At 39.9% G+C, this 27,987-nt stretch overlaps 1 protein-coding gene across 3 annotated transcripts; it reads left to right on the top strand.

The window, feature by feature from the left end:
• GOLM2 (golgi membrane protein 2) lies at window positions 1-27,987 on the top strand. Of its 3 annotated transcripts, XM_041123441.1 has the most exons (11): window positions 1-709; window positions 7,744-7,798; window positions 9,959-10,061; window positions 11,153-11,243; window positions 12,760-12,904; window positions 13,805-13,885; window positions 14,243-14,341; window positions 15,768-15,941; window positions 21,824-21,991; window positions 24,003-24,079; window positions 26,239-27,987. In XM_041123441.1, exons 1-11 carry the CDS (start codon window positions 383-385, stop codon window positions 26,317-26,319), a joined length of 1,401 nt encoding a protein of 466 aa, XP_040979375.1. In that variant the 5' UTR covers window positions 1-382; the 3' UTR covers window positions 26,320-27,987. The 3 variants fall into 3 exon arrangements, with proteins under 3 accessions (XP_040979375.1, XP_029870108.1, XP_029870109.1); XM_030014248.1 differs by lacking the exon at window positions 24,003-24,079; XM_030014249.1 differs by lacking the exons at window positions 21,824-21,991; window positions 24,003-24,079.

Below are 27,987 nucleotides of genomic sequence, written 5' to 3'. Positions count from 1 at the left end.
AGCGGGAGGGCCCGCTGCCGGCCGGCGAGGGGGGCGGCGCGCCGCGGTGGCGGCGCCAGCGCAGCGTTGCGGCCTGTCCCTCCCCGCGGGGCGGGAGCGGCAGCGGCGCCTAGGCCGGCCGCGGCAGCGCGGGCAGAGCCCTGCCCCCGGCGCGGCTTCCCCTCGGCCGCCCCGGGCAGCCCCCTCTCTTCTCGTCTCTCCTCTTGTCTCCTCTCCCCCGCGGCCCTGCCGCCGGGGATGCCCCCGGCCCCCTGGGGCAGCGCTTCCGCCCGCCGTCCGGCTCCCTGAGCGGCCTTCCCGCCCCGCCGCGTCCCTGCTTCTCCCCTCTCAGGTGCGGGCGGAGGCGGTGAGCGGGTGAAGCCCCCGCCCGGCGGCCTCCCCCATGGTGGGCTTCGGGGCCAACCGGAGGGGCGGCCGTCTGCCTTCCCTCGTCTTCGTGGCGCTGCTGGTGGTGATCGCCATCCTCGCCTTCAACTGCTGGAACGCCTCGTCCCGCCAGGCCCTGCTGCAGGAGGAGGTGGCGGAGCTGCAGAGCCAGGCCAAGCGCACCGAGGTGGCCCGGGGGCGCCTGGAGAAGAGGAACTCGGACCTGATGGGCAAGGTCGACTCCCACAAGAAGCAGCTGGAGCAGAAGGAGGCCGACTACAGCCACCTGAGCAGCCAGCTGCAGGCCAGGGACGGGCAGGTGAAGAAGTGCGAGGACAGCAAGGTAAAGTGGAGGGTGCAGCCGGGCCCCGGGGACGGCGGGAGGGTCCCCCGGCGCCCTGCGGGGTGGCTCTGCCCGGGGGGGGTACCCTCGGTCCGGTCTCCCTGCAGCGCCTGCAGCCTGAGGGCGGAATAAGCCCCCGAAGGCACTGGTTTCTAGAGCTGGCGCGTTGGCTTTGGTTGCCGTCGGGACACTTGCCGTACGCTGGGGTTTCTGAAGGCATCCCAGAAAAGAGCTGAAAATGTCTAGCAAAGGCAGTGTGTGTGCTAACAGTGAAAACACCGAGAGCTCACTGTCTTCCGGGCGGCTATTTTTAATTTTTCCTCCTCTGCTGAGATTATTTCATTTTTCACAATCAGTCAAAAAGCTATACGCAGCCTTAAAACTACAGTTTGCTTGGCCTTAAGGAAAACGAATCGAGTATAATGTTGCAGCGTAGCACCCCTGAGCTTGTTCTCCCTGTCGGTCTCAAAATGCCTTGCACATCAAGGTCTGGTTCTTATGCAGCCAGCACACACTTGGGGAAAGTTCTTGCTGCTGACGTTACGTGTCATTTCCTTTAGCTGCGAAGAGACAAGCTAATACAAAATTCAGCTTGCCCTTTTATGTGGAAGTGGCCTGGGAATTTCTTTTGCTGTGGAAGGGAAAATGAGTGAACTTTCACTGTTCCACTTTCATAATCATCACAGGCAACTCTTTACAGAGGAGTTAGGCAGACAAGTTCTTTTACTCAGTCGTGTATGGTAGCGTGTACTCTATTTGCATGCAGTTCATAATTCTGCTAATTGAATGCTGTTTATCGCAGTAGGATTCATGGAAATATTACACTCTCAGGCTTATTACTAGATGAATTTGTTTTTCTGGCCCTTTCATATCACACATTTGATGAGCACTATAAGAAAATACATCTAATTGTCACAGAAAAATCTGCGCACATACATGGCTTGTTACAGAATTACGGACTCCTTCAAACTGATTTAGTTTGTATTAAAGTTATGTGTTCTTTCCTACTGAACCATTAAAATTAAGCCATTTGTGTGTTCAGCAAACACTTTTTTTTTTAATTTTTTAATTTCTGAGATTGGAATAAAAAGCCTGATTAGATATGTAATGGTGGATACTGGTGCTCTCTGTTGGAAATAAATACAACTAACACCGTTGCGATAAATATATTATGATACTACAAAATCTAGTTTAATTTATAAATAAGTATGCTATACAGAGATCAAAATAGTTAGGTTTGATGAGTAAGAGATGCTGAACTCAAAGCAGTTAGGTTTTAACAAAGATGCTTCCCCTTGTAAAAGCCAGAAAAATTGTAGTTTTCTAAACTGTTGGGGTTTTGTTTTGGGTTTTTTGTTGTTTTGTTGTGTTGTTTCTTTTTTAAAATTGAACTTTTACATGCGAATAGAGGGCAAATAGGTTTAGTTGTTCATTGCCCTCTTTGGTAAAAGCAAGCATTCAGAGATGGTAGTAGTTTGAAAACGCCGGAGGTGGTCAGTCCCATCACCGACCTGGAACTCCCTTTCTCCGGCTGTTGAGGATAGTAAAATAACATGAGTGCATGGCTAGACTGGACAAATTAATGGAGGAGGTCTGCTGAAGGTTGATAAATCCATTGAAACTGCCTCCAAGCTGCAGGCTGTTGGAGAAGTGGCTAAGGATATTCCAGGGAAGTAATGTTGGTGGGTATTTGTAGTACGGCTGTTCTTTATGTAGGTAAAGTTGATTTTGTGTTCTTATGATTCAGCCTGTGTTCATAGGGCAAGGAGCTTGTTTCATGTGCTATTGTAACTGACTGCCAGGTGTAAAACTCCACTGGTGGTATTCAAGTAAGCTATCAATTATTGGGCTGCACGGCAAGGCTTGCTTTTAATTCAAGAAAATTGTTTTTTTGGTTTTTTTTTGGTTTTTTTTTGGTTTTTTTTTTGGTTTTTTTGGTTTTTTTGGGGTTTTTTTTTGGTTTTTTTGGTTTTTTTGTTTTTTTTTTGGTTTTTTTTTGGTTTTTTTGGTTTTTTTTGGTTTTTTTTGTTTTTTTTTGTTTTTTTTGTTTTTTTTTGTTTTTTTTGTTTTTTGTTTTTTTTGTTTTTTTGTTTTTTGTTTTTTTGTTTTTTTGTTTTTTTGTTTTTTTGTTTTTTTGTTTTTTTGTTTTTTTGTTTTTTTTTGTTTTTTTGTTGTTTTTTGTTTTTTTTGTTTTTTTTTGGTTTTTTTTTGTTTTTTTTGGGTTTTTTTGGTTTTTTTTTTTTTTTTTTTGGTTTTTTTTTTTTTTTTTTTTTGGTTTTTTTTTTTTTTTTTTTTGTTTTTTTTTTTTTTTGTTTTTTTTTTTAAATTTGTGATGTTTTACTGTAGGACACCAGGAGAGAAAATGCAAGTGCTAAGTCAGGGTGTCTAACAAGTGTTACTGGAAGCCAGAGCCCATTTTGATGCATATGATACAAACTGAGGTGCTGTTGAGCTGCACCTGCCTGCACCTGACCACTGTGGTGTTCTCCATAAATCTGGCTGGTCTTTGAATGCTCTCGAAGTCTGGCATCTCACAGGGCAGACAGAGCAGGAGGGGAGCAAGAAAAATGAGACTAGTAAACCTCACAAATTGATTTTATTGCTAAGTGTATGCATACTGCAGTATATGTCCTGTATCTTTGTTCTTTGTTCTAGAAGCTACCATTTAAGGTCATGTGAGCTAGCAGCTTTTGAATATCCTCTCTTCTTGTGTTCAAAATGTTCAATGTGCCTTAATAGGCAAGAATAGCAGTATGTTTCATCAAAAACCAGTCACTGTCCCTTTCTCTCTTGCTCCCATGGGAGCTACTGCCACGTTCTCAGTGGCAGCAATCCTATTTTTTTTTCCTAAAAAAAACCCTTTAAGTGAGTGTACTTTAGAGAGTAGAGAATAAAGCTCTGTTTTAGAGAATAAAGATCTGTTACCAAAAAAACCACTGACTAGTAGGCATAAAGTGTCTGACCAAAAAAGGCTTGAATGGTAATTTTTTTGTCTCAAAATAGAATTAGGCAAGGATGTTCTTTGAACAAACTGGCTTTTACCAGTGATCTTAGTCCACTTGTGAAATTCAGGAGCTGTAATAACACCAGCACTGGTAATTCCCAGGGTGTCAAGTGATCACAACAGATCTAGGCTTATTTCATAGAAAATGCATTTGAAAGATGCTACTCTGGTGGTTCACCGTGTCAATTCTGCTTTATGCTCCTATGTCTTCATAAGAGATTCTTTGCCTTGTGGTCATGTAAATTAAGTGCATTCCCCAGTGTTGAGGCAACTTGAATTTCTGCGGGCAGCTTCCTCCTAGCTCAGTGATATCTGTAGTCAAGCCCAAACCCTTGTCTCTCTCCTCCCTCCCCCTGTATGCATAACAAGCCAGTCACGCTGCACCAGAATATTGTTTCCTCTTATGAGCAAATGTAGTAGTGTGACCTAGTGTCTTGTGTTTAAAAAAAAAGCATGACTTCTTGGGAATTCTCTTCTCCTATCACCCTGTGCTCCTCTTGGTAAGCTTGTGATGGTCTGCTGGACCTTGGAACAAGCCAGAGGAGTTATCCTCTTTTGGAGCTCCTCTTGGGAGGCAAACAGAAGTAGTGATTGCCCCAGTGTTTGGGTAGGTGATGCATGCAGAAGTAGCATTAGTTTACTCAGTGTTTCACGCTTTTTTGTAGCATACCGTGAGGATACTTTTTTTGCATAGTTTTACACGTCCCTTTGCAATAGGCTCAATAAAATGATTGAATGGCAGGAATTTGTGGTGGAGAGCTTCCAAATGGCAACCATCCAGTGTGTAGGGGTTCATAGCTCTGTATTTGCTATTGCAGCTCTCAAGAGCATGCCTTTCTCATTCCAAAGCTGTTGCTGGCAACACCAGGTGTGTAATACAGCCTTGCCACTTAGCTGGTGCCTAGAAATGGTGCTTCATAGGATGAAACTGTTCAGTAAAACATCCTCGGGAGCAGCTGGTTGTGTTCTTTGTTGCCAAAACTCCTTGATAGCTCCTCAGTTTGCAAAGCTGTAGCTTTACAGCAGCGATGTTGAGTGCATCTTCCAATCTTACCGCACGTTCCTGATGATAACGTCATCTCTGACACTGTACTAATTGCCTGATGATAGCACTGTCTATTCTGAAAAAGGCAGTTGACAATAGTAGAAGGATCATGCAATTGTGGCATATAGACTTTTAAACAGCTTTCCTGTGCTGTTCCAACACATGCCCTAGCAATGCGTTGGGAATGCCCAGGCTCGTGAAGCTCCACAGAGGAATATGGACATCTGCTCGTCCTGCTTCGACAGGCAATTCAGAGGGTGTTCTTGCTAGATAAAGAAATGACTCCCAGGGAAATATGTGTGGATATTTACAGTTCACCACTTCATCGGGAAGTAATACCACCTGTGTTCTGTCCTGCCATACATAGAGATAAGCTCCAGCGTGTTTATAACTTTTTTTCTTACAGTGCCTTTTGATATATGACAAGACTGTTAACACTTCAGACAGCACTGGAAGGTTGCCTTGCATGTACGTAGCTCCAGCATGCACAAGATTTTTGATGTTTTTTTCCTTTTCAGAGCTCATTGGGCTACAGAGAATTTCTTTTACACATCCCAACTGCTTTGGAAAGGATCTGAGAAGCCACTGAGAAATATGAACAGTACAAATAGGTCTAGACTCAAGGAGGACACAGCTCAGAAAGAACTGGACTTGCGCCATGGTTTGTGGAGTGTGGTTTTTTTTGCATGTGTAGGTGGAACAGATCCCATGAATCATAAGAAATCATCTTCCCTTTCTATCCTTCAGATGAGGGGCATTTGCTGTCAGCTGAGCTGTTTTGGATATAAATTCTGTCACTTTTCTCTGAACGTCAAAATCGCCAAAATGAAAGATTGTGTGATAAAACTGATGCTATCTTCAAATCAAACTCCTGTTAACAGACAGGCAGCCCTCCCCAAGCCCATGGCAAGTCAAATGTTTTATAGCATGAACAGAAGCAAGCCAGTAAGAAGGCTTTATGTATTATGAATTCTAATAGATGGAGGTTTGAAAATGGAACCCGCTGCTTCCCAGGATCTCCTTTGTTTGTAGATTTATTGGGTTCTGGGAGAGAACTGCATAAGAGTGGAAGACAGGAAAAAAAATTGGTTGTTATTGCCAGTGGCTTTGCAAAATAGGGAAGGATACTTTTTCATTAATGTTCAACAAATTGCTCTTTTTGTGTCTGTTCCCCTGTCCCTGTGTCCATTCGATGGAGAGCTGGCAAGATGGGTGCCTGTTGGAACAGAAAGGCTTGGCCGTTACTTTTGTCTTGTGCTTCTGTGTGAAGCCCCCACTGCAGAGGTTGCTTGCGCGTTGGAAATAAAGCACAGGAAGTCCAACACAGGCTTTCATTTAATAGAGTATTGTTCTTTGTGCATCCTGTAAGTAGCATGCCTTAAATGTCTTGGTGGGCAGAGCACGTGTGTAACTGCTTCTCAAATGAGTGGCTTTCTAACATGCTGAGAAGGCTCCTTAAGTGTCACTATTGGGTGTTCTTATTTTATATCATATTTCAGAGCAGTATGGTCAGAGTTCTCAGGTTACTACAAGACTGCATCATCTGCCATTCTTTCTTTTTTTGGGAAAAGCCTTGTGAAGTGGCTGGGCTTGCAGTGGTGCCTCTCTGCACTCCAGAAACCCTCTTAGCTTTTGTTCTCAGCCATGGGGCAGGGTTTGCTGCCAGCACTGCCCATGTGTGCATTGCTGCTAGGGATGAGCCAGGATACTGCAGTCTGGCACAAACAAAACTCTCGATGGAGCACTCTGTTTCATAAGGAGCCTCTATTATGTGACTGGAGCTGTTGGATGCATGCCTCGGTGTACACTCTGTTCTGCAGAAAATCACGATTTCAGCAGTTCTTCTATGGCTATAGTTCCTAAAGTTATAAATGCCTGTCTCAACCCATATGGGACATATTGAGTCAGTCCAGAATTTGAGTGCCTCTTTTAAAAACAAAAACATTACTTGAAACATTTTTAAAGAAATTAATAATTTGATAAAAGGGAAGGTAGAGGTGGGTGGAGGAAGTCTTAAAGAGAGGGCATATGTCTTTTTTGTTTGTTTTGACAGGAAATGTAGGTAACTGACTCAGACGCTGAGCTTCAGAATCTGTGTGGGAATTGTAATAGCCAGTGTGTGTGTGACCCCTGTGCCAGAGTAGGTGTGCTTGTACTTCGTTTTGGTATTCTGAGAGGTAGTTCTGACCTTGTAACCCAAGAATGACAACCCTGTTTCAGCACCCTTTCTAGAGTTACCATTTATATCGATCATGAAACTACAAGAAAAATAATTACAGCATCAGTGTTGGCTGATGACAGTCGTGGTTTTTTCCACGCTTTCTCAGTATGTTCTACATGTGCGTCTTTCTCTTCATTCCTGCTATATTTTGTCTTTACATATGTCTTTATGTAAGGACAAGGCAAAGCATCTTTACTTAATGACTTTGTGTACATGCATTTCTTATTTATTGTAACTGCTATTTTTTCCTTACTAAAAATACCAAATTGAAAGCTGTTGTGGAAGTCTACTGGTGTTAGATTCTCTCTTAAAAATAAAACGTGTGTTATGAATATTAGGTAGCATCACACAAAAATTTTACTTTAAATACACATTAGGTAAAAATTTTTTGCTAATGGTGCTGCGTGTTTATTTTTATACACTTATGCTTTGACATTGGAAATTCACTGTCTCCTTCTGCAGTATCAGAATGCAGTGTGTTTATTTTAGTCCTGACAGAATCTACTTTTTGGATAGAAATATGTTCTGGAAATAAATTTAAGTCCTTGTTAGCAAAGCCTAAATAGAGTGTTTAGGTTGGTGATATCACTTATAGACAACTAAATATACATTACTTATATTTACAAGAACTTTGTGTATGTCATTCTGATAATCCTTTACATACATTGTCTTTACAATGAAAACAAACACACTTGAGTCTTCGCAGTCTAAAACCTATCTAACTGCTGATTGTTTATATTTACATAACCATTTCTTCCTTTCAGATTAAGCTGCAGAACAACATATCGTATCAAATGGCAGACATACATCGTTTAAAGGGTAAGGAATTTATGGCCAAACAGCGATTTGGCAGACTGTGAAGTTGTGTATTTTTTAACGGCCTGGGTACTGCAGCACACATTTTTAAATGAAAGATCAAGGGATGCTGGAACATCGCATAATGTGACATTTCATTATATTTGTTTATTACCTGTCTGAATAAGTGTAGGTTTGGCTCTTGTAGACTTTGCTCTACTGTCTGCAGAAAGAACATGTATTCTGGCACTGCTTACTTCCAAGATATTTGGATCATTTTCATGACCAAATACAGTTTAGTATAGGTTGGATCAGCGATGTTGTGATACTCATGCTGGGTTAGAAAAGGTCCAAAAAACATCTTTTAAGGCTGATATATGCAGACATGATCACAATACCTGTAATCTTACTGTATGGGTTTCAGAGTGACCTGGAACAGCTAATGCCAAAATTTGAACGTGCCTGCAGACAATGTGCTTGGCATTTCTGCCTGTATCTATGTAGTTGAAACTTAAAATAGTAGGAAGCTTAATAATTATTGGTAACCTGAGGAGCAGGGAGAAGAAATTCTAGAACAATTACTAGTGAAGACGAGAAATATGTATTGGTTTTATGGATAGTGTGAAGGTACTTTCTTTTGTACATTTATTGCAGAAAAAGAGTATTTGACAATCATGCCTAAAGTAACCTAGTAGTACTTTTGTGTTACTCAGAATAACAGAATCTTTCAGGAAATTAAGGAGATTTCCAACAGAGAGGTCAAATAGCATTGTGTAAGTCTTCTGAAGGAAAAGGTAAAGAAAAATTTAGGGGTGGTTGTGGGTTAACACCGCTGGCAACTAAGCACCACACAGCCGCTTGCTCACTCCTCCCCCCTCGCTGGTGGGGTGAGGAGGAGAATCGGGAAAAAAGTAAAAGTTGTGGGTTGAGATAAGAACAGTTTAATAACTGAAATAAAATATAATAATAAGAATTGTAATGGAAAGGAAGATAACAGAGAGAAATAAAACCCAAGAAAGAACAAATGATGCACAATGCAATTGCTCACCACTGCTGACCAATGCCCAGCCAGTCCTGGAGCAGTGATCTGCCCCTCCTGGCCATCTCCCTCTACTTTATAGTATTTTTATGGAATATCACTTTTGCTAGTTCAGGTCAGCTGTCCTGGCTGTGCTCCCTCCCAGCTTCTTGTACACCTGCTTGCTGGCAGAGCATGGAAAACTGAAAAATCCTTAACTTGGTTATCCTGCTATTGCTACTTAGCAACAAGTAAAACACCAGTGTGTTATCAACATTATTCTCACACTAAATGCAGAACACAGCACTGTACCAGCTACTAGGAAGAAAATTAACTCTATCCCAGCTGAAACCAGGACAATATCCACTCCTTATTCTATACCATTTATGTCATGCCCAGGTCCCACACTTTCCAGTATATCCCAATTAATCACCACCACCTTTCCTGTCTCTTGATATATACATACAGATATCATTCCCTTAGTCTATCGGCCAGCCCTATAAAATGTCCGTTGAGTTAATTTAGTCCCTGACTTTGGGCTCCATCTGTCATAACAGTCTTTCAGGGCAGGAGATAGGGTGTGTGGTGTTGGATTGTTGCATGCTGAAGCCAGTTATGGTTCTATCATCGCTGCACTTTTCTCGGTTTCATCAAAGTTCATTCTTCATTAATCCGTGTGATTTTTTACTGTAATACCCATGATACAGCATAGAGCCACCATAGAAGTAATGATACACAATTAACATCATACAATTTAATTCATTGTCTATTCTCACCCAAAATCAAATCCCCTTGAGGTACAGATTGGGTTTCCCCATCCTCCCGCATTATCCACCAAGTGCACCCAGGTCCTTGAGCAAAAGCAGTCCCATGAATGGGTTTGCCTTTGCCTGCGGCAGGAATAACCCAGACTGTTTTCCCTAGCAAACCCTGAAACCAGGACAGGCATAGTATCAGAAGAATTGTTCTGTAATTCATAGTGACATCTGGCATACATGAGTAAATTGGCATTTTTTTCAAGTTAGTTTAAGAATCTTTAAAGTATATCTAGAATAAATAACAGAGCAAATTTTTAACCTATATAGCAATATTGAAATTTGTATCCACCATGGGGCATTTTTTTCTTATATTTCTATATTCATGTTGATTTTTGCTTCTTCATCTAGAACAACTAGCAGAATTACGTCAGGAATTCATTCGACAGGAAGATCAGCTTCACGAGTACAAGAAGAACAATACTTACCTTACAAAGAGATTGGAATATGATAGGTATGTCTTCAAGAATGTTAGTAACTGTAGGTTTGCGTGTGTGTAATGGAGGTCTGTATTTATTAAAAAGTGCAAATTAATCCTATTTCTGCTGATCCTCAAACTTGAGTGTACTAACTTGGTGATGTAACTTTGACTTAGCTAGTTGTTTGATTTTTGAAGTTTTATTTTTTGTGGTGTTCTACTCCTCCCCCCCCCCCCCCCAAAGTGAGATATGATCTGAGAAAAATCTGACTTATTGGAATTTTTCAGCATCGGACAATTTTTAAGTCAATGCATTTTTTTATAACATGGAGATTTTGGTTAACAAATACTTGAAAGAGTTTAATCAACGCAGTTCTGTAAGCTGCCAGGGTTGTTAATTGCTGTCTTTCTAAAAGTGTAATTTTATTTTTTTCAATTGAAGTTGAAAGGATTGTATATATTGAAATTTTAAGTTGACCTCAGCCTTGTAAGTTTATGATGTAGAAGCAGGGAGAACAGCTACTTCTGAAGCTTTGAGGGATGGGGGAGATTAACACTTGAGAAAATGTTTGAAACTTTCACACACAAAATGATATTCTTTATGTGCTATGTTGAGTATTTGCGGGTTGGTAGGACACATGAGTTTTGTTGAATTGGGTTGATCTCTGTGTGGCTTGTTAGAGAAGTTGGGACACTTAGCTGTGTTATTCAGATCTTGTAATTTGAGTTGGTAGCAGTAACTGATAGTAGTAGTTGTGCATCTTCTGTGTTGACAGCCATGAGAGAGATATTGCTTTCCTAGTGGAATTAATATACGCTGATGACAGATTAACTGTGAAGCTTGACTTTTCGGTTGCTTTCCAGGTTTTGGAGGAAATATGTTCAAGGCCATTCTGTTTATTTTACTGTTTTTCTGCTCTGTCCCTATTTTTTCCAGTTCTGCTTTCTTTCTGTATTCAGTCCATTTCCACTCCATACACATTCCAGGACAAGGCTTTTTGGACAGACTATTCTAGTTATATCTCAGGTTTGGCTTTTTGTGCCACTTCATATTTTTACCCCTATTTTATTTACGGGAGAGCAGATACAACGAATGAAATATAACTAATAATCTGTTTCTAATCAAGTCTGCAGTGTGGGCAGCAGATCAAGGAAATGAGACTGCAACATGAAGAAAACATAAAGAAATTAATGGACCAAGTTGTGCAGGAACAAAAGGTAATGCACAGCCAAGTTTCTTTGTTGAATTAGAAGGGCCTGAAGTCTGCTATTTGACTCAGCTTTTCAGCTATATGGAGGCCTTGAACATTTCTTCCCTAACTTGTTGTCAAATATTGTCCTGAGCAGCCCTAAATGGGTATTAGTGTAAGAACATCTGCCTGTTTTGCTCAGTCAGTGAACTGAGCCTTGAAGATCAGGCTTAATGCTTTGCTCTGCTACAGCCTTCCTACATGACATCATGTCTAAGGATTTCAGTTTCTTCTCTGTAAAATGGATATTACTTTGTAGCTCTCCAGGGTAGGATCTATGTTCTTACAACCTTATACAGGTTATTGCAAAGGGGAACCTGATCTCTATTGAGGCCTTGAGGTGCTAATGTGATGCAAATAACAATGGTATTTGAATGTTATCAAGGGTGTAATTATATCGTGCAAGCTGCCAAAAGAATATGGGCCTCTTTCCTACAAACAGATGAAATAACCTGCTTTTCTTAAAATTTCATTTCCTTGCTTTATCTCTGTTTACAAACATTTCAAATAATAAGGCAGACTTAAAGTAGATTTCAGTCAGATCTTTTGTTAAAATCTAGAGTTGCTTCAAAGTCTCTGACGCAAGGCTTAAGGCCAATGATGTCTTAACCTCTTTGCGTTATACTTGAGCTGCGTATGCCAATATAAATGTCATACAGCCATGCTGTATTTTACATTTTCTGTTCAGTTATGTGTCCATACTCTCATCTCCTACCCTCAGGATTCAGATTTGTATATAGAGGACTTCTGCTGTTGTTTGCTTTGGTGATCATCTAATTCATAAATGTGATTTTGCTTACCCAAAGTGTTGTGGTTTAACCCTAGCCAGCAACAAAGCATGATGCAGCTGCTCGCTCACTTTCCCTGCCCCCCATCCCACTGGGTGGGGGAGAGAGTTGGGGAAAAAAGTAAAACTTGTGGGTTAAGATAAGAACAGTTTAATAGGACAGAAAGGAAGAAAATAATGATACTATTGACAATAATAAAATGACAATAATAATAATAAAAGAATTGGAATATACAAAATAAGTGATGCACAACGCAATTGCTCACCACTTGCTGACCAACATCCAGTTCGTTTCTAAGCAGCAATCCTCCCCAGGCCAACTACCCCCAGTTTATATACTGGGTATGATGTCATGTGGTATGGAATACCCTGTTGGCCAGTTTGGGTCAGCTGCCCTGGCTGTGTCCCCTCCCAACTTCTTGTACCCCTCCAGCCTTCTTGCTGGCTGGGCATGAGAAGCTGAAAAATCCTTGACTTAGTATAAACACTACTTAGCAACAGCTGAAAACATCAGTGTGTTTTCAACATTCTGCTCGTCCTGAATCCAAACCACAGCACTATACCAGCTACTAGGAAGAAAATTAACTCTAACCCAGCCAAAACCAGGACACCAAAGTAATCTTGAATTTGAGGGTGTTTGTTTTGTAATTTTCAGGGATGTGCTTAATATTGGTTCCTTATGCATTTGTTCTAACAGGCCACGCAAAAAATTCAGTCCAGCAAAGACGCTGAAGTAAGTCCCCATAATGATGACCAGGCAATATCTAAGACTGTTCCAGAGGCAGAAGATAAAAACACAGTAAAGAATGAGCAGCCATCAGATCGTGTTGTAAATGGCAAAGGTATTTCCTTTTTTTTTTTTTTTTTTTTGGTCATTTGTGATAGCTAATGTGCCAATTGTGTTGTATCCTTTTGCTGTCAGACAGAATCATGCATTTCTCTGAAGTAAAACAATGAATTTTTTGGCTCAGATAACTTGATTAGCTGCATGTGATTGGATACCTATAAACTCTAACTTAGTACAGAGATTGGCATGTCCTTTCTCTGGGTCCTTTTATGAAAGTAGTTTCTTGCATAGTTTTGTGTTCACTTCGTTGGTTCATTCACATCTCCTTCCTCATGTGGCCAATTGTGAACTGGGGCTGGCCTCTCCCCTCCCTGTGAGATGTGTCTTGGGGTGAGCTAGGGAAGGGACACACTATTGGAGAGCTGGAATCTGCACGGAGATGGTGGCTGGAGGTGAGGAGCATTGAAACCACTGTGAGAAGTCTCTAGCTGCGTAAGTCAGCAGGAACAGTGGGGTCCTTTGGTTATCAGGAGCTGTACAGGAGGCTCTCAGTGGGTAACTATTGTGGTTGTTTCCTCCCTGTAGGCCTCTCCAAAAGGCAGGTGGGTTCCCTTTGTTTCTATTTCTTGTGCTGCTAAATCGGCACCTTTTTCTATCAGTTCAGTGTCTATTCCAGCCAGCTTCTTGCAGCAGGCTTTTCTTACTCTGCTGCCAGGAGCAGTGCATCTGTTTCCCATCCTTTTCTGAAAATTGTACTGACTTTGGGAGCACTGCTCCAAAGCAGTCTTCAGTGACTTTGACAGTACAATATAAGGAGTGTTGTAGTTGCATTATCAATAAGGGACATGTTCTGTGGATAAAGGACTTTTCTACTGGTCTTAGAGCCTTCCACAAGAGGGAAATTTACTGTTCAACCTTAAAGGTTAAGGCAGAATACCCTATTCTTGTCTTACAGAGAAAATCAAACCAGGAGGAGATGCAGGCATGCCTGAAATAGAAGATAATGACCCTGCTAAAGCTGAGGATACTCCCACTGGTTAGAAGTATTCTAATACTTCCACATTTGGGTTCTTAGTGGCATATATATTCTGTTTGAATACCATGTGTTTCATAGTGAATGCAAAGTTTTAAAATTTGTCTATGGAAATAAAATTCAAGTGAGGTGTAAAATCTGATAATTTTTACTGTGCTTTAGAGGTTTGATTTCTCAAAACTGAATGCTTCTGAGCGCGCCCCCCCCCCCCCCCCCCCCCCCCGCCCCCTGAATTATATTTTCATCTATGGTTTAAAAACAAGAAAACAACAACAAAATTACAGGATTGTAAGAGGAAGGCCTGGTATATAGTGTCTGTTTGTTTCATGTTAATGCTTTTGTCCATGTATTTTGTTTTAGCTTTAAAGAAGCCACTTATTTCAGCTCCTAAAAGTGAAGGTCATCAACCTGTTATAAATCTTCCAACTGAACAGCCCCATGCTCCAAATCTGGCACCAGGTAAAATTCTTATTAGCAGGTGACAAATCAACATTTTGTAGGAAACTTACCATTTAATATCTGCTACGATATCATGATGTTAGATGTAGGTGGCCAACCCCTTTTTTGTTTGATGTGGTTACAAAATGAAAAACAACGATCAATTTCTGCAGGATGCAAGATTGAGTTTGTTCTTAGTCTGGCTTCCTGAGGCACTGAGGTTGCTGGCTGTACGATCTCTTTTTGTCGTTCCCCCACCCAGTAATTTCTGAGCCTTTTGACCAACTTCAGCCAAATTTGAGAGTTAGAAGTTTCCAAGATCAGTGCTTCAAGATTTCTCCACTGGACAGAGGAGAGAAATTGAAATTAGTATTCCTCCTTAGGGGTACTAATTAGATAGGGCTGCAAGATATCATCAGGAGTTGGTTGTTGATCTATTAGTAGCCAGTTATATTCAGAGATTAAACCAGTGGTACTATTGCTTCCTCAGTGTCCTCCTGTGCCTGTGAACAGCTCACTTGAGGGTGATGTGGGGGAGGCTTAGGACATGAGAGAACTAAAAGTACTGTAGTGAAAGGGTTTAGAAGAATTACAGTTAGAAAGGACACAAATGTGTAGAAAAGACCCTTATATTTAATCCTGGTGGATCAAGTCACTTTGCTTTAACGTCAAAGAGAACGTTAGGTTATATCTGCACTGCAAGTGGCATGTTCAAATACTGTCCTGCTAAAAAACATTAGAGGTAACGTATTTGTTACATATTTGTGACGTGACCAAACAGCTTGAAGTTTTTTGTTATGCACATTTTTGGTTCTTTTGAAAAAAGGCAACAGAAGTATTTATTAATTTCTTTCCTTTTGCAGTGGATGTGTAAGCAGATTAGAATACCAAAATTAGGGAGCTCAAAGTCTGTATATACATTTAAAGTTTATTATTTCCAAATGTCAAATCTTTTAAATAGTTTGTTTCTTTTTGTTGTTCTGAGGTATTCCTTCATTTTGACTTTTATTAATGAGAAAACATAAAAAGTAGCAAGTGAAAAGCTTGCTTCGTTGAATTTAGAGTTTATCAACAGAAGGTTGATGTGAATTTCAAGGGGACCAGGGTTTTCTTTATTCCTCGATTATGTAGTCCTGTGATTCTGCTTATTATTTTTAGCATAACTTCTGTGACCTACTGCAACCTTCTCCTCAGATCATAGCTCTTGAAACAATAAATGATGCTTAGTGGATTTGAAAAGCAGAATCAGCAGGAGGATAAAAAAAATACATAAACGTATTATTGTTCTGGGCTTCATCAAGCACTTAAGTACATACAGAAAATCAGCTGAGAAGGTAACGACTTAGGATTGATTACATATTAATATGTGATGAATTATCTTTTGCAGTAACATTCTAGCCTTCTTTTTGAACCATGTAAAAACCAAACACGCTTCCTCATTCTGTAGGTTTGCACAGTGACAATGATGGAAATCCTGATACTGTGAAGCAGATACCTCCAAATTCTCTCCAGCACTTAAATTTTGAAGAAAATGTGGAAAATCAGAAAGAACACAAAATTGAGACAGACCATATAAAAATTCCAAAGAGCAGAGTTAGTGACTTGCAGAAGATGAAGCAAAGTAAGTTGGCCAATATCATATACTTCAATATATTAAGAAAATCACTTCATTTTCTGTCTGTAATAGTGCCTGTCTAGAAAATAGGAACTATTACAGCAGGTGGCCTTCTGGAGGGTGAGCCTGAAAAGAAATGTATAATGTTACTGTGTAAAAGAGATGCCTTAATGTGTCATCTTTCATATATATATATATATATCTATATCTATCTATATATCTATATATATATATATCTCTCTATATCCATCCTAGTCATTAAAAAAAATTACTGCCTTATAGGAATTTAAAATGCTTTTGGAAATTACTACACACTTAAATAGATTAAGTTAAGGATTTTGATACATGCACGATACCGAGTTACTTATATTCACACTGTATTACTTAAATACAATGTTTTGGACAATATTGTAAGAATTCAGGCCTTACATAGGGGGTCTTTGTGATGGTATATGTGTATTGGCCAGAAGTTTGTTCTTCTGTGTGAGGAAGTTTTCCAGAACCCTTCTCTTCCATGTCTGCGCAAGGAAGAAGCCTTCACACAGGAGCAAATCATGTATTTGTTTATTGTGTATCATGGTGGTAATACTGCTGAGGCTTAGTGGGCAGACAGCAGGTAAGAACTTGCAAAGACACATTCAGCTGTCTGTGTACTGTTGTTTTTGAGATGTGCGTCTACCTTGCAGCTGATACCGTAACACTGGGAGAGTGTTATGCCTACAGCATTTGATTTTGCATCTTCCTATTGCATTGAAACAAGTTTCTTACGGTATCAGTGGAGGTACTATACTCCCAAGTATTAGAGTATCCTGACTAGGTATACCTTAACCTAGTTATTTTCAAAGAACTAATTCCAATTGTTTAGCATTTGGGTGGGGAGGGGGGGCATTTGGAAGAAAAAACATAGTTCTGAAACATCTCTTCTTATTTGGATTAAAAAAAAAATAATTTTTTTTCTTTATTTTATATAGATATTATAAATTCAACTTCAAATTTCATTGTACTCTCAGCTAAGTAGTTTTCATTTAGGCTTTGCTTTCTGTGGTTAAAATCTGTCTGTACTCCAAGATGACAAGTTACTACATTAGAACAGCCATCTTCAGAGTCACAAGAATTGGGAGGAGAAAAGGATTCTATAGCTTCCTTCCAGAAACCTGTATTAATTCTGTGGATTGGATAAACAGTGGTACAGAAATAGCAATTTTGTTGAAATAGAATCATAAATTGGTTTCAGTGATCAATTAAAAGAGTTCTGAAAGCTCGGATTGCTCTTAGGAACATGGAACTATGAATTCATTTTTGTCATAAAAGGTTTAGTTTGGGAAGTTCCCTTCATGAGAATTAAGTTGTTGCAGTTCCTTTTCTTGGTCTAGAACTTGACTGGCGATTCTGTAGCTTGGAGAAATTGCAGTAAAAAAGCATTAACCTCTAGCAATCTCTTAAATTGAATAACAGAGAAATAAGTTTAAAATAATACTCCATTTATTCCTGTAGAATGTTTTAGTTGCTATTCTGAAGCAGAGGTTAAATGAAAACAGGGCTTGTGAGCATATAGTCAGACTTGCTAGCAGACAGCTGTAGGGTGTATATTGGCATAAAGGGGTGTACAGGGATGTGGGAGTTCAGTGTGTTCTCTCTGTCTCCCCCCATGCCCTTGTAGCCCCCCCAAGGGTCAGAGTAGTAGGTAGTGCCAGACCTTATCTGAGAGTTTAAAAAAGCTACCTGAAATGGTTTCTGAACCATTAACAACTTTGAGAGGTACCATCATACCACAGGAGGACATGTCTTTAAAAAGTGAACGGGAAGAGGATTTGAGGAGTTCTAGAGGCCCAGCAGCCTAGCTTTGATACCTGGAAAGGTAATCGGACAAATTCTCAATCAGTTTGAATACAAATATGACAAGTGGTTAACACGGATTTTTCAAGAACAGATTGTGTCAAAGTGGTATGATCTGAAAAGTATGTATTCAAAGGAATGAAAACAGTAAAAACAGGTATGTGACTTTGTTGTAGGCAAATTAATGGAGACCTGGTCAGGAATAAATTGCTATTGGGTGGGTGCACAACTTTAAGAAAAGAATATTCCAGGCATAGGTATTACTAACAGTTTTATTTGAAAACCTTCTGTGAGGTTTACAAAGATGCATCCTTTGCTTGGCACTGTTTGGTATTTTGAGTGCTGCATGATAAACAATGTATGAGATGTGGTTTCAGCAACATAAAAGTTTGTAAACATAAAGGTAGTCTGCAATTAAGAATGGAGAATTACATGCACAAAGCAAGTGACAAATAACAAGTGAGCAGTTCGGTCAAAACTGATGCGGTCAACAGTGGGTATTAGTCACTAACAAATGTCTGAGGTGAGGTTTTTCTTCTGGGATGTGTTAATAAGATAATAAGATAGAGTAACTAACTCTCTTTCATCTAGTGCTTGTGAGGCCATCCTCTGGCTTTAAATACCAAAGAAAGATGATGTGAAGCTGGGAGGAATTCAGGGGAGAGGAGGAAAAAAAAAAAAAAGGTAGGGTTTAGTATGAGGGGAAAAAAAGCTCTAAAAAGACAAGGGTTGAAGAAGTAGGGAATGAATATCAATTTACTGTTTTGTTGGGTTTGGGGTTTTGTTTTATTTTTTTTTTTTTTAAGAAAGAGATCTTTAGGGAAGGCTTCAGTTGTTTTAATATCATTCATGGATCTTTCTGATGAAGTGGGGATAGGTGTATTCAAAATTGGCATGCAACCTGTGCAAGCTTTTCTTCCATTCTGTGTACCCTGAGATGTGTGAGACTAGTTTATCAAAGGAGCTTCTTGAATATCCTGCGCTTGTCAGGCTGAGTGACTACAGCTGAAATGACAGAGCTCCATATTTCAGTTGTTGGGGTTTTTAAGTGGATTGGCAGTCTTCCCTGGTAATGGATTAAATGAAGTGGTGGGCTAGCTTTGTAGGCAGGAGCAGCGAATGAAATGTCTCCATTATAGGCTGTGAATGGGTACCTAAGAGTCAGTCATCATCACCGATTAGTCTTTTCCTTTTCTCTTTGCTCCTTCATATTTGTAATAGCTTACATTGTAATGATGCAAGGAGGGAGAGTGTTTCTCTATCACATATGGAAATAGCAAATCCAGGTTTGTGGAAGATTTCTTTCCTAATTGGTCAGCAGTGGCTGTTCAGAAAGGTCCCTCGGTGATAAATTAATCTCTCTGGTATAGAGGAGCCCAGCTCTGGCACACAGCTTTCACTGTAGACAATTGCCTGGCTGGGGCTTTGGTTACTGAGCACTTCATAAATTGCTGTGCATCAGCCCATGGGATGAGACTTAGTAACCATCGTTGGTCAGGCTGTCATATCTGTCCGGTTTCAGAATTGGGGAACTTCTCCCAAAAAGACGTTTTCCTTTTTTATTTTGATAGCATAGATTTAAAAAGCAACTTTGGTACTAGGTATAGAGATGGGCACATTGCAACTGTTCGGTTTCAAAAGCAGCAGAACCTGAAAGTGACTGCAGCAACGTCACTATTTGTGCTTTTACCTGGCATCCTGGAAAAATGCTGGGTGCAGCAAACCTCCAGTCCATGCTGCTGTTTAAAGTTGTCCTGTAAGCAGGTCCTTAGTGATGAGCACGTGGACAGCTGCTTCAGGTAGTGTGTTTCTAAGGATCCAGCTTTGAGTAATACCCCATGTCTATTCAGAATCCATTTTGGCAAATGTTACCTGCAGATTTTAGCATCAGTGACATCCTTATGGGGCATTCCGTGCTGTCACCAACCTCTTGTGCTTCAGGACAACATACTCCACTGTGCCTCAAATAGTCCATGCAATGCCTGCGTTACAGCCACTGACCGAGGTTTGGAGTGATTTGAGATCCACAATGCCATCAAGATTCCAGGTCTTACCTGTCTGTTTCAGAAAGCAATTGGTGCATTGCTTGGTCCAGCTACCAGTGACTACTGTTTCAGTGTTTGCCTGAAGTCTTGGTATCCCAAGACCGTGATATGTGTCTTGCATTAGAGTATTGATGTTCTCCTGATGTTGTGTGAGAAGTCATCTACTGCCTAAATCTTTTGTACACCTGACTCTGCATGCACAGGCAGTGGAGTTGCTGTCAAGACCACTTAGCCCAAAATGACTGCTGGTGAGGCTTGTGTGCTCAGCCTTTCCTCCCTCGATTTGAAGTAGCTTGAGCTAAAATACCAAATGCTTAAAGCAGAATGAAGCGCCTGTACTGAAAGAGTAGCTGCATCCTGCAGCTGTGCTGGAATCCCAAGCTCACCAGGGCTGTTCTGTACGCTGGGCTGCTTGCGTGAGCTTCAGCTCACAGCTCACAGGCCTGTATGGGCTTGTTGTGTTTCCTAGGATCTCTTTCTAATATTTTAACCTTTCCTTCTGTCAGCTTAAATTTATTCAGTACTTGTTTGTCACGGGATTTCTGGCATATCTACAGGCTTGTTTTTTCTGTAAGTTAAGTGCATTCAGTTGTCTTTCCATAGCTTATTTTATATTTAACGTGTGTGAGTTGTATGGTTCTGTCTGCTTTTTATATATAATGCAGTGTCCAAAACTACAAACAATAATAGCAAGGATTCCTCAATTCTAGATGAATAGAGAATGACTAATATATTAAACTTCTGATTTCTAAACAGATCATAGTTTCTTCTTGCTTATTTTATGAAAATAACTGAAACTTCTGTTTCTGTATATTTGAGCTGCACTAGATGTGATTCTTCTGCTTTTCTTCCCCATCCAGATAAGCACTATGTTATAGTTTCTGTCCTGATTTTTATACACTGCCACATATGATAGTTTTCATTTTTTTAAGAAATAATTTCATTTTTACATCTGTCCATTGTAACCACAACCTTCCTTTTAATCCTAATGTTGAAATAATATTCTCCAGTTTTACTTTCCTGTTTAATTGCTTCCACTGCGAATCACTTAACATCTGCCTTGGCAGATTTTTTTCTCAGTCCATTTCCAGTCTGTAAAGATTGTATCACACTTTAATCCTGTTTTTCTCATTTATACACAATCCCTCCAGACTTGTATACTCTGCAGACTCAATGTTGCATTCTTTAAGCAATGGGCAAGCAGACTGAACTGCATTGGACTTGAACAGATCTCCTCATATCCCATTAAACACCAGCTCTGAACTTGACATCACACCATTAATCTTTCATTGTGTGCTTGGTTGACTGTCTAGTCATTTCATAGTTCCAGCTAATTGTCGTTTTTCTTGTGCATTGTTTCAGTATCTGGAACTGTTCTTAATTCTTTGCTGGGAGACAAAAATACTGGATTCAGAACATTTTGAAAATGGTTAAAGCTTAACAGGAATCCAGAGTGTAAAGCCAAATTAATTAGGTAGTTAAAAAAATCAGTTCAGAGATGCAAGGCAGATCTTTGCTAGATTTTTTTTACCCTTGACAGTATGGTACACACTCTGCAGACATTACCGTATACAAAGTCAGCAATATATTGCTCCATTGTGTGTAGAAAAATGCCAGTCCTCCTCAGAAAAAAGCCTAGACACAAAAACTTCCCCTGCATGCTCCTCAGCATTTTAAGAAAACTTTTATTGGTGTTTGTAGGTAATCAAAGATGGAGCGTTTTGTTTGGATGCTTACTCTAGCTCTTTTCTCCAAAGAGTGAAGCTTATAAAATCAGATTTCACAAGATCCAAATGCTGAATGACCGAGTACATCCTTTTGGCACGGAGGTGTTCCATAAGCCTTGTTGTTCTCCCCCTGCCCAAGCCCTCTCCCTTCTACCCCCTTTCTCCTCCAGCTGAAACTACTACAAACCCCCAACTATCTTAACCTGCGGTCTGCTTTCATTTAGTATCTTCCTATTTCTTTCCTCTCTGCTTCTGACTTAATCCTTTGCCTACTTCACAGGCCGATTCTTTGATGAGAATGAATCCCCTGTTGATCCGCAGCAGGGTTCTAAACTGGCAGATTATAATGGGGATGATGGTAACGTGGGTGAGTATGAGGCAGACAAACAGGCTGAGCTGGCTTACAATGAGGAAGAGGATGGTGATGGTGGAGAAGAAGACGTCCAAGGTGAGCTTGGGCCTTATCTCCATCCCATTGTAATAAAATCCACACTGAGTTTACTTGTTGAATTTGTGTAAAGCCTCGCTATTTTTAGCTGATCGCAAATTTCTAGTATAGAATAAATAAGCTTTAGGCAATCTTTAAAATTTGGTCTTGCTCTCTGTTTGAAAGCAATGTTACAGCAGTTTCCAGTGAGAGGATTTCGATACCTTATTTCAGTTGTGTATACAGTTTCTGCTAGGAAAATTAAGACACTTCAAATTTCAGAAATGGTTTTGTCTAAACCCCAAATCTGGTATCTACCTAGTTGGGATGTAGTCTTTGACATTACTAAGGCAATTTTCAAATACAGAAGCGTAGGTTTTTTTGACTACTGCTTTTGTCACACCTGCCTTAAGGTGGTATGCAATGAGGTCTCAGTTAGCAATTCTAAGTGTAATTTTTGCACATTGTACACAGATTCAACAGGCTTCTGGTTTTCCTTGCTAACCAAACTTCAAAACTCATTAATCTGGTGCCAGCCTCATACTTGTATATGCATGTTCACCACCTCTTGTTCTGCATGCGTTTCAGTGCATCGCCCCTCCTCTCCATTGCTTATCTGGCACGCTGTCTACCATTTTCCATCTGGTTGTTTGGTAATATTTTGTGAAGGGCTTGCATGTCTGTAGGGTAAAAATGTTTACCTAAACATATATAGTATTTCCAATTAAGGAAAGTGCAAAATAAGGGGCGGGGCGGGGACGGGGATGGGACAGGACAACGATGGACGGATAGACACGATTGAAGTTCTACAGGCACCCAGATTTAGATCCTCATGATGCAACTTTTTTAGTTGGTAGTTTTTAAAACATGTATTTAAGTGGTGTATTCCAACCATAATTAACAGGAAAAGCTGATAAAAAGCAATTGATTTCTGTGGGCCTGCATCTAACTATGCAGTGTAAGCATTTTTTGGCTAGGCTGGTAGTTTGACACTCATGAACAAGCAAAAGAAATGTATGGATCAGAACCCTGGGCAGTTAATTAACTTACTGATAAAAATGAAAACTCAGTTGCTGCTCCAGAAGATGTGTACTGTTTTGTTACACTTGCTCAAAACTTGCAGTGGAATTTAGTCACTCTGGATTGCTAACATCTGTTCCTCTGGATGGATTATTACTGGGTTGTAATTTGCTTGTACCAGCTAGCTTCTAAATGAAGGTACAAAAGTATATACAGCTGCTTCTGTCGATGCTGTGGAAGTAGGAGACTTGCTTCTAATCATTATGATCTTGTAATGAAAAGGAAAGCATGGTATGTCGTGCATGTTTGTACGTCTAAGCTCTGCTCTGCAAATTGAAGCAGTTGTGTGAGTTGGGTATTTCACTTTTTTTTTATTTCAGTTCCCCATAGTAAGCAGTGGGTGATGCCTGGCTCCTCACCACCATAGTTCCTTAACTGGACTTGAGAATACCATTCTTGAAGGTTTAACCAAGGCCACGTAACTGTTACTTAATCTCTGCTAATTTCTACCATTCACTTCACCCAGCTTTTGGGCTTGTCTTTACCTGCAGCCATTGTGCTGCTGACCAGGAGTGTGGGAGGAGGTTGGCTGCCCAAGTGGTGGAGGGACGTGGCCCTTGCTGTACCTCAGAGCTCCATGCCGGTTTGCTTATGAATACATTGCTATGGTGGCCTTTACAGGGAAACTAATGGCTTTAGGTAGCAAGAGTTAGTAACGTGTATGCTGTAAACTATTACCAGTAACATGAATGGAGTTCCTGTATGCCACTTCCAAAAGGGTGGGTATGATACAGTAGCAAGTGGTGGAAAGTTGTTAAAAACTGTAGAGATTGTGCTTATGTAGCTTGATATGCAAGGAATATTTGAAAAAGTAAGAGCTCTAACTGCAAATGGCCTTATGAAACTGTTTCCCATTTAGATGTGATACCTGTCAGTTCACTGCTCTGGTAGCTTTAAATTTGGACTTGGTGAAAATCTTTTTTCTGATCAACTCCTCTGTATGTCTGTATAGGCATAATGGATTTAATATCTGGGAGTAAAGATGGAGTGACTTCTGGAAGCCTTTTCATGAAGAACAGTCTGAGCAGTATATGTTACTACCTCAGACTTATTTTTCCAAGCCCTTTGTTATGCGGTTTCCTAATAACTTGTTGACTTGATTTGATACAAGTCAAGCAGCATGGCAAGTGGTACTTCCAGAAGTAGCATTTTAGAAACAGTGTCTGCTTTAGTCTTTACAGTAATTTGTTTGCAGGGTATGAGAGGGTAGAATTGTGGGGTTTTGGAGGGAGAGTGGTTACAATTGTTTAGGGAGGGGGAAAAAAACCTGAATTTCTGTCTAAAAACTATTAGAAAAACATCACACGGTTTTGCATCAGGCTAGAACAAAGCATGTGGCATGTGCAAACAAAGCAATTTAATTAAACGTGTTTTTCTGTTGCCACTAGAAATGCGTGGGCCTTAGACTGAAATTATCAGAGGAAAATACACAACTTTGGGAGATATGCTCATGTGAATGTTGGTATCTAATCTGGCATTCCTTCTTTCAGTCTACCTGTTTGAAATGCAAGGTGATATTTAAAAGTTGTTGGCTTCTACTATAGCAAACATGTTTTTGTGGTGGCTGGATTATATAAATCAAGTGATATCCACATGCTGTATTAGTAGTTTCTTACCGAACAAAAGCATGTGTCGTGTAGATAAGCTTCAGCCTTTTGCTGTTGGGAGTATGTTACCATCGGGTACCAACCTCGCGTGCAGGCTGATGAGTAATTGTTGTTAAAGTGTTGAAGAGCTTCAGGCAGCTTATCATCTAGTAAAAGACTTAGTAAACTTTAACTTTGCTTTCCATTCATGTGAACAAGCATCTTTCCTGAATGTAAAGGAACACAGCTTTGAAATGCAGGAAGAGCTTATTAATTGACACAAACTGAAGTTTTAGGGCTTTTTCAGTTATTGAGGGAAGAAGGCTGGGGACCCACACAGGTAGAATGCAGAATATTATAATATGTTTTAAAACATCACTTGAAAAAAATTACTGAATGTGCATTTTCTTGATGGATGCTTTTGCGTGTGCTACAGTAAATGGTTATACTGAGGATGCACAAGTTTGTTTTAATTTTACGATTTTCCATGAGGCTCAAAAACCAAAACCCAAGGAGTAGAAGTCAAGAAGTAGGACAGAGTAGAGTGGTGGAGTGAGAGAGTCATTCTGGATCTGAAAAACGAGATGAAACATCTTCATTCTTCCAGTCAAGGGCAAAGCTGTAAATCTATTGTAAAGACGAACCAAGCGCAGCTGGGAAAGATGTGGCGCGCCTGAAGTGGCCACTTACAATGCGTTGCCCCTGCCCTGCTCTCAGCTCCTGCTGTGTGTTCCCTGGCTGAGTGTGCAGCTATTCTGCAATTCACGAGTAGACGTCTTGACTGACGGGCTGAGTGTTTTATCACGTAGGAGCCTGGCTAGATAGGTTTGTTTCAGGTGTGAAGAGTAGTGGTGAAAAATGTATTGTTGAGTGTTCAGCAGTGCTGAGAGGGAGAACAGGGATTTCCCTTGATAAGAGGTTGGAAAAGGTTGAGAGCTGCCTTTCACAGTTTTAAAAGTTTCTCTTCAAATTTTACCCTCAAGTCTGACATGCAAGGTAGCAGTATGTAAAAATGTTGACAGCAAAGTCAATTCCAGCATTAGTAAAAATCTCATGACTGAAAAATGTGCTGTGCCATGTTTGTGTGGAAGGTATCATCTTTCAGATCTGAGAAGTAGGTGGAAAAAGTATTACCTTAGCCTGGAGGGGGTCATCCTGACTTCTCTGTGCTAGTCCCGTCAGGTACCCAGCCTTTGCAAAATTGTACAGTGTAAACTCTAGAATGGGTTAAAAAATGGCAATGTAACATTCCAAAGTAATTGACTTTGTAGTTGGATTTTAGCGGGAGAGGTTGAAATCTTTATAGGAAGATTCTCAAATTACAGTAGTAAGTTTAACTAGTTCTACAGTCTCTTAAGTCAATAAATCACTGGAACATGATTGCAATAAAGCCAAAGATATTGTCCCAGAGTGCTGACAGCTGGACTTGTAATCGCAGGCCCATATGCGTCCTCCGTATTTTCCCCAATGACTCCATTCCCGTAACCAGACAAGGCCAATTCAGTGTGGATGTATGCATTAGCAACATGTTCTGGGAAAAGTATGTTTAAATGTTTTTTCAGTAGTATCACATCAGATTTGATCTGAATATTTTAATTGCAGATGATGAAGAAAGAGATCTACAAAATGACCTCGTTGATTATGGCAAGCCACGCTTCAGTGATGGTGTTCTTTAAGGCCTAAATTAAGCAGGAAATGTGGATGAAGAGAGATCTCAACTGTGGAACTTGAAGTGCTGCAAAACTGAACCATTTTTACTTCTGTGTTTCTTACTTTAAAGGAAGCTGATAATAAAAAGTGATGAGTATACTCAAAGTCAGCGATGTAACAGAAGGAAAGTTCTGTACATATGTACATAGTTGTACTATTGCAAATTGTATTAAAACTACATTTTTGTTGTTACATTGAGCCAATTACTTAGACTGTACCTTATCTGTAATAATCTTTACATTTAAAACCGATATTATAAATATGGGCTGAATTGTTTCTGCAATTTAGAAAACTTTGTAAACTGGAGAACTTGTACAGTTTGTATCTCATGTAACAAATACACTGTGGAAACAATGTACAGCCAAAGGACTCCTTTTCTACAGTAATACCTGTATGAGCAAAAATACTGCTTTTCTCATGAGTGCTGTGTTTTTGTATTTTGCAGGTGAGCTATCAGTTGAGAATGAAAACTGAATGTTTAAATAATTGCTCCTTCCTTAATGTAACAGAGGAAAGGCTATGACGGTCTTCAGAAGCAAGTACCATTTTAATTCTCATATACAGTGACCAAATCTAGTAGCTAGAGCTGGAAATCAGTGATATTAGGATTTTTAATAATTTGATACATCCTGAAAAAGTTGTGTAACTAACAGCTTATTTTAAAAGGTAATATAAATAATTCAGCACAGCTTATAGGAAATCTTTGTGTATGTGTTAAAGAGAGCAAGTGTGTTAGTGAGAAACAGGCAAGTCTACATCAGCTTTGCAGGAACCTTAATGGAAGGAACAACCCCTACCCTTGGTAAATACGTGGTATGCACTGTTTCACTGTCTTAAGAGCATTCATCCTGTGTCACAGTCACTCAAGTTAATTTACAATTTAATACTTTGATACAGATCTCTAAACATCTGCCATGTTCCATGTTTTGATTTTCTATATCGGAAAGTTTGTAAGTTAGATACTTTTTGTATTCTGTGTTTAAGCACTTTCTGAATTTTATGGAAATGATGCTGTTGATCTACAGTAGTGGAAATTACGGTTATTAACCCAACCTGCTTCTCCAAAAGGGCTACTGTGAAAAGAAATTATAGGGCCAATGACATGGGTGATTGTACTTTATCTCTGTACTCAGGTTCCAGTTTGAAGTAACAGCTAAGGTTTGCTCGATGCCAATTCAGTGAACCTTTTAAATAAATTTCAACAGTCATACAATTTTTTTTAACTTTTTTTTTTTTTTTTGGCTACAGGGATCTTCTACTAATCAGACTTAAATATACAAGAAGTAAAAATTTCAGATTCTGGTGATGCATCTTAAGGTTTTTTTTTTTACTTAAGGCTTGAGCTCTTCATTCCATACTTCTGGGAGGCAGATGGGGGGAATAGCCCTTTGCATGGTGTGATGTACTTTCAGTTGAAAATGAAATGCTGAACCTGCTCAGAATTAGATACCATACTAATACCACACAATGAGTATGAACTTGTACCAGGATTCTAAGAATAGCAGTCTTCAGTAAATATTGTATTTAAGCACTACAATTTTTTTGTCTTAAAATGTAATTTCACCCTGAATTAGGTGTTAACTTGATTCTTCTAATGAAAGCAACATTTATGGGTTCTAATAAATGAAGTTGTTTAAAGTA

The sequence above is a fragment of the Aquila chrysaetos genome, chromosome 5, assembly GCF_900496995.4.
Source record: "Aquila chrysaetos chrysaetos chromosome 5, bAquChr1.4, whole genome shotgun sequence".
Taxonomy (NCBI): domain Eukaryota; kingdom Metazoa; phylum Chordata; class Aves; order Accipitriformes; family Accipitridae; genus Aquila; species Aquila chrysaetos.
This window is presented reverse-complemented; position numbering and strand designations above follow the sequence as displayed.

Excerpts from the sequence above, each read along its gene's own strand:
- GOLM2 (XM_041123441.1), top strand. The coding sequence starts at position 383 with ATGGTGGGCTTCGGGGCCAACCGGAGGGGCGGCCGTCTGCCTTCCCTC. Across the intron at positions 12,905-13,804 it reads TCGTGTTGTAAATGGCAAAG|AGAAAATCAAACCAGGAGGA; the intron begins GTATTTCCTTTT and ends CTTGTCTTACAG. Across the intron at positions 14,342-15,767 it reads TGCTCCAAATCTGGCACCAG|GTTTGCACAGTGACAATGAT; the intron begins GTAAAATTCTTA and ends CTCATTCTGTAG.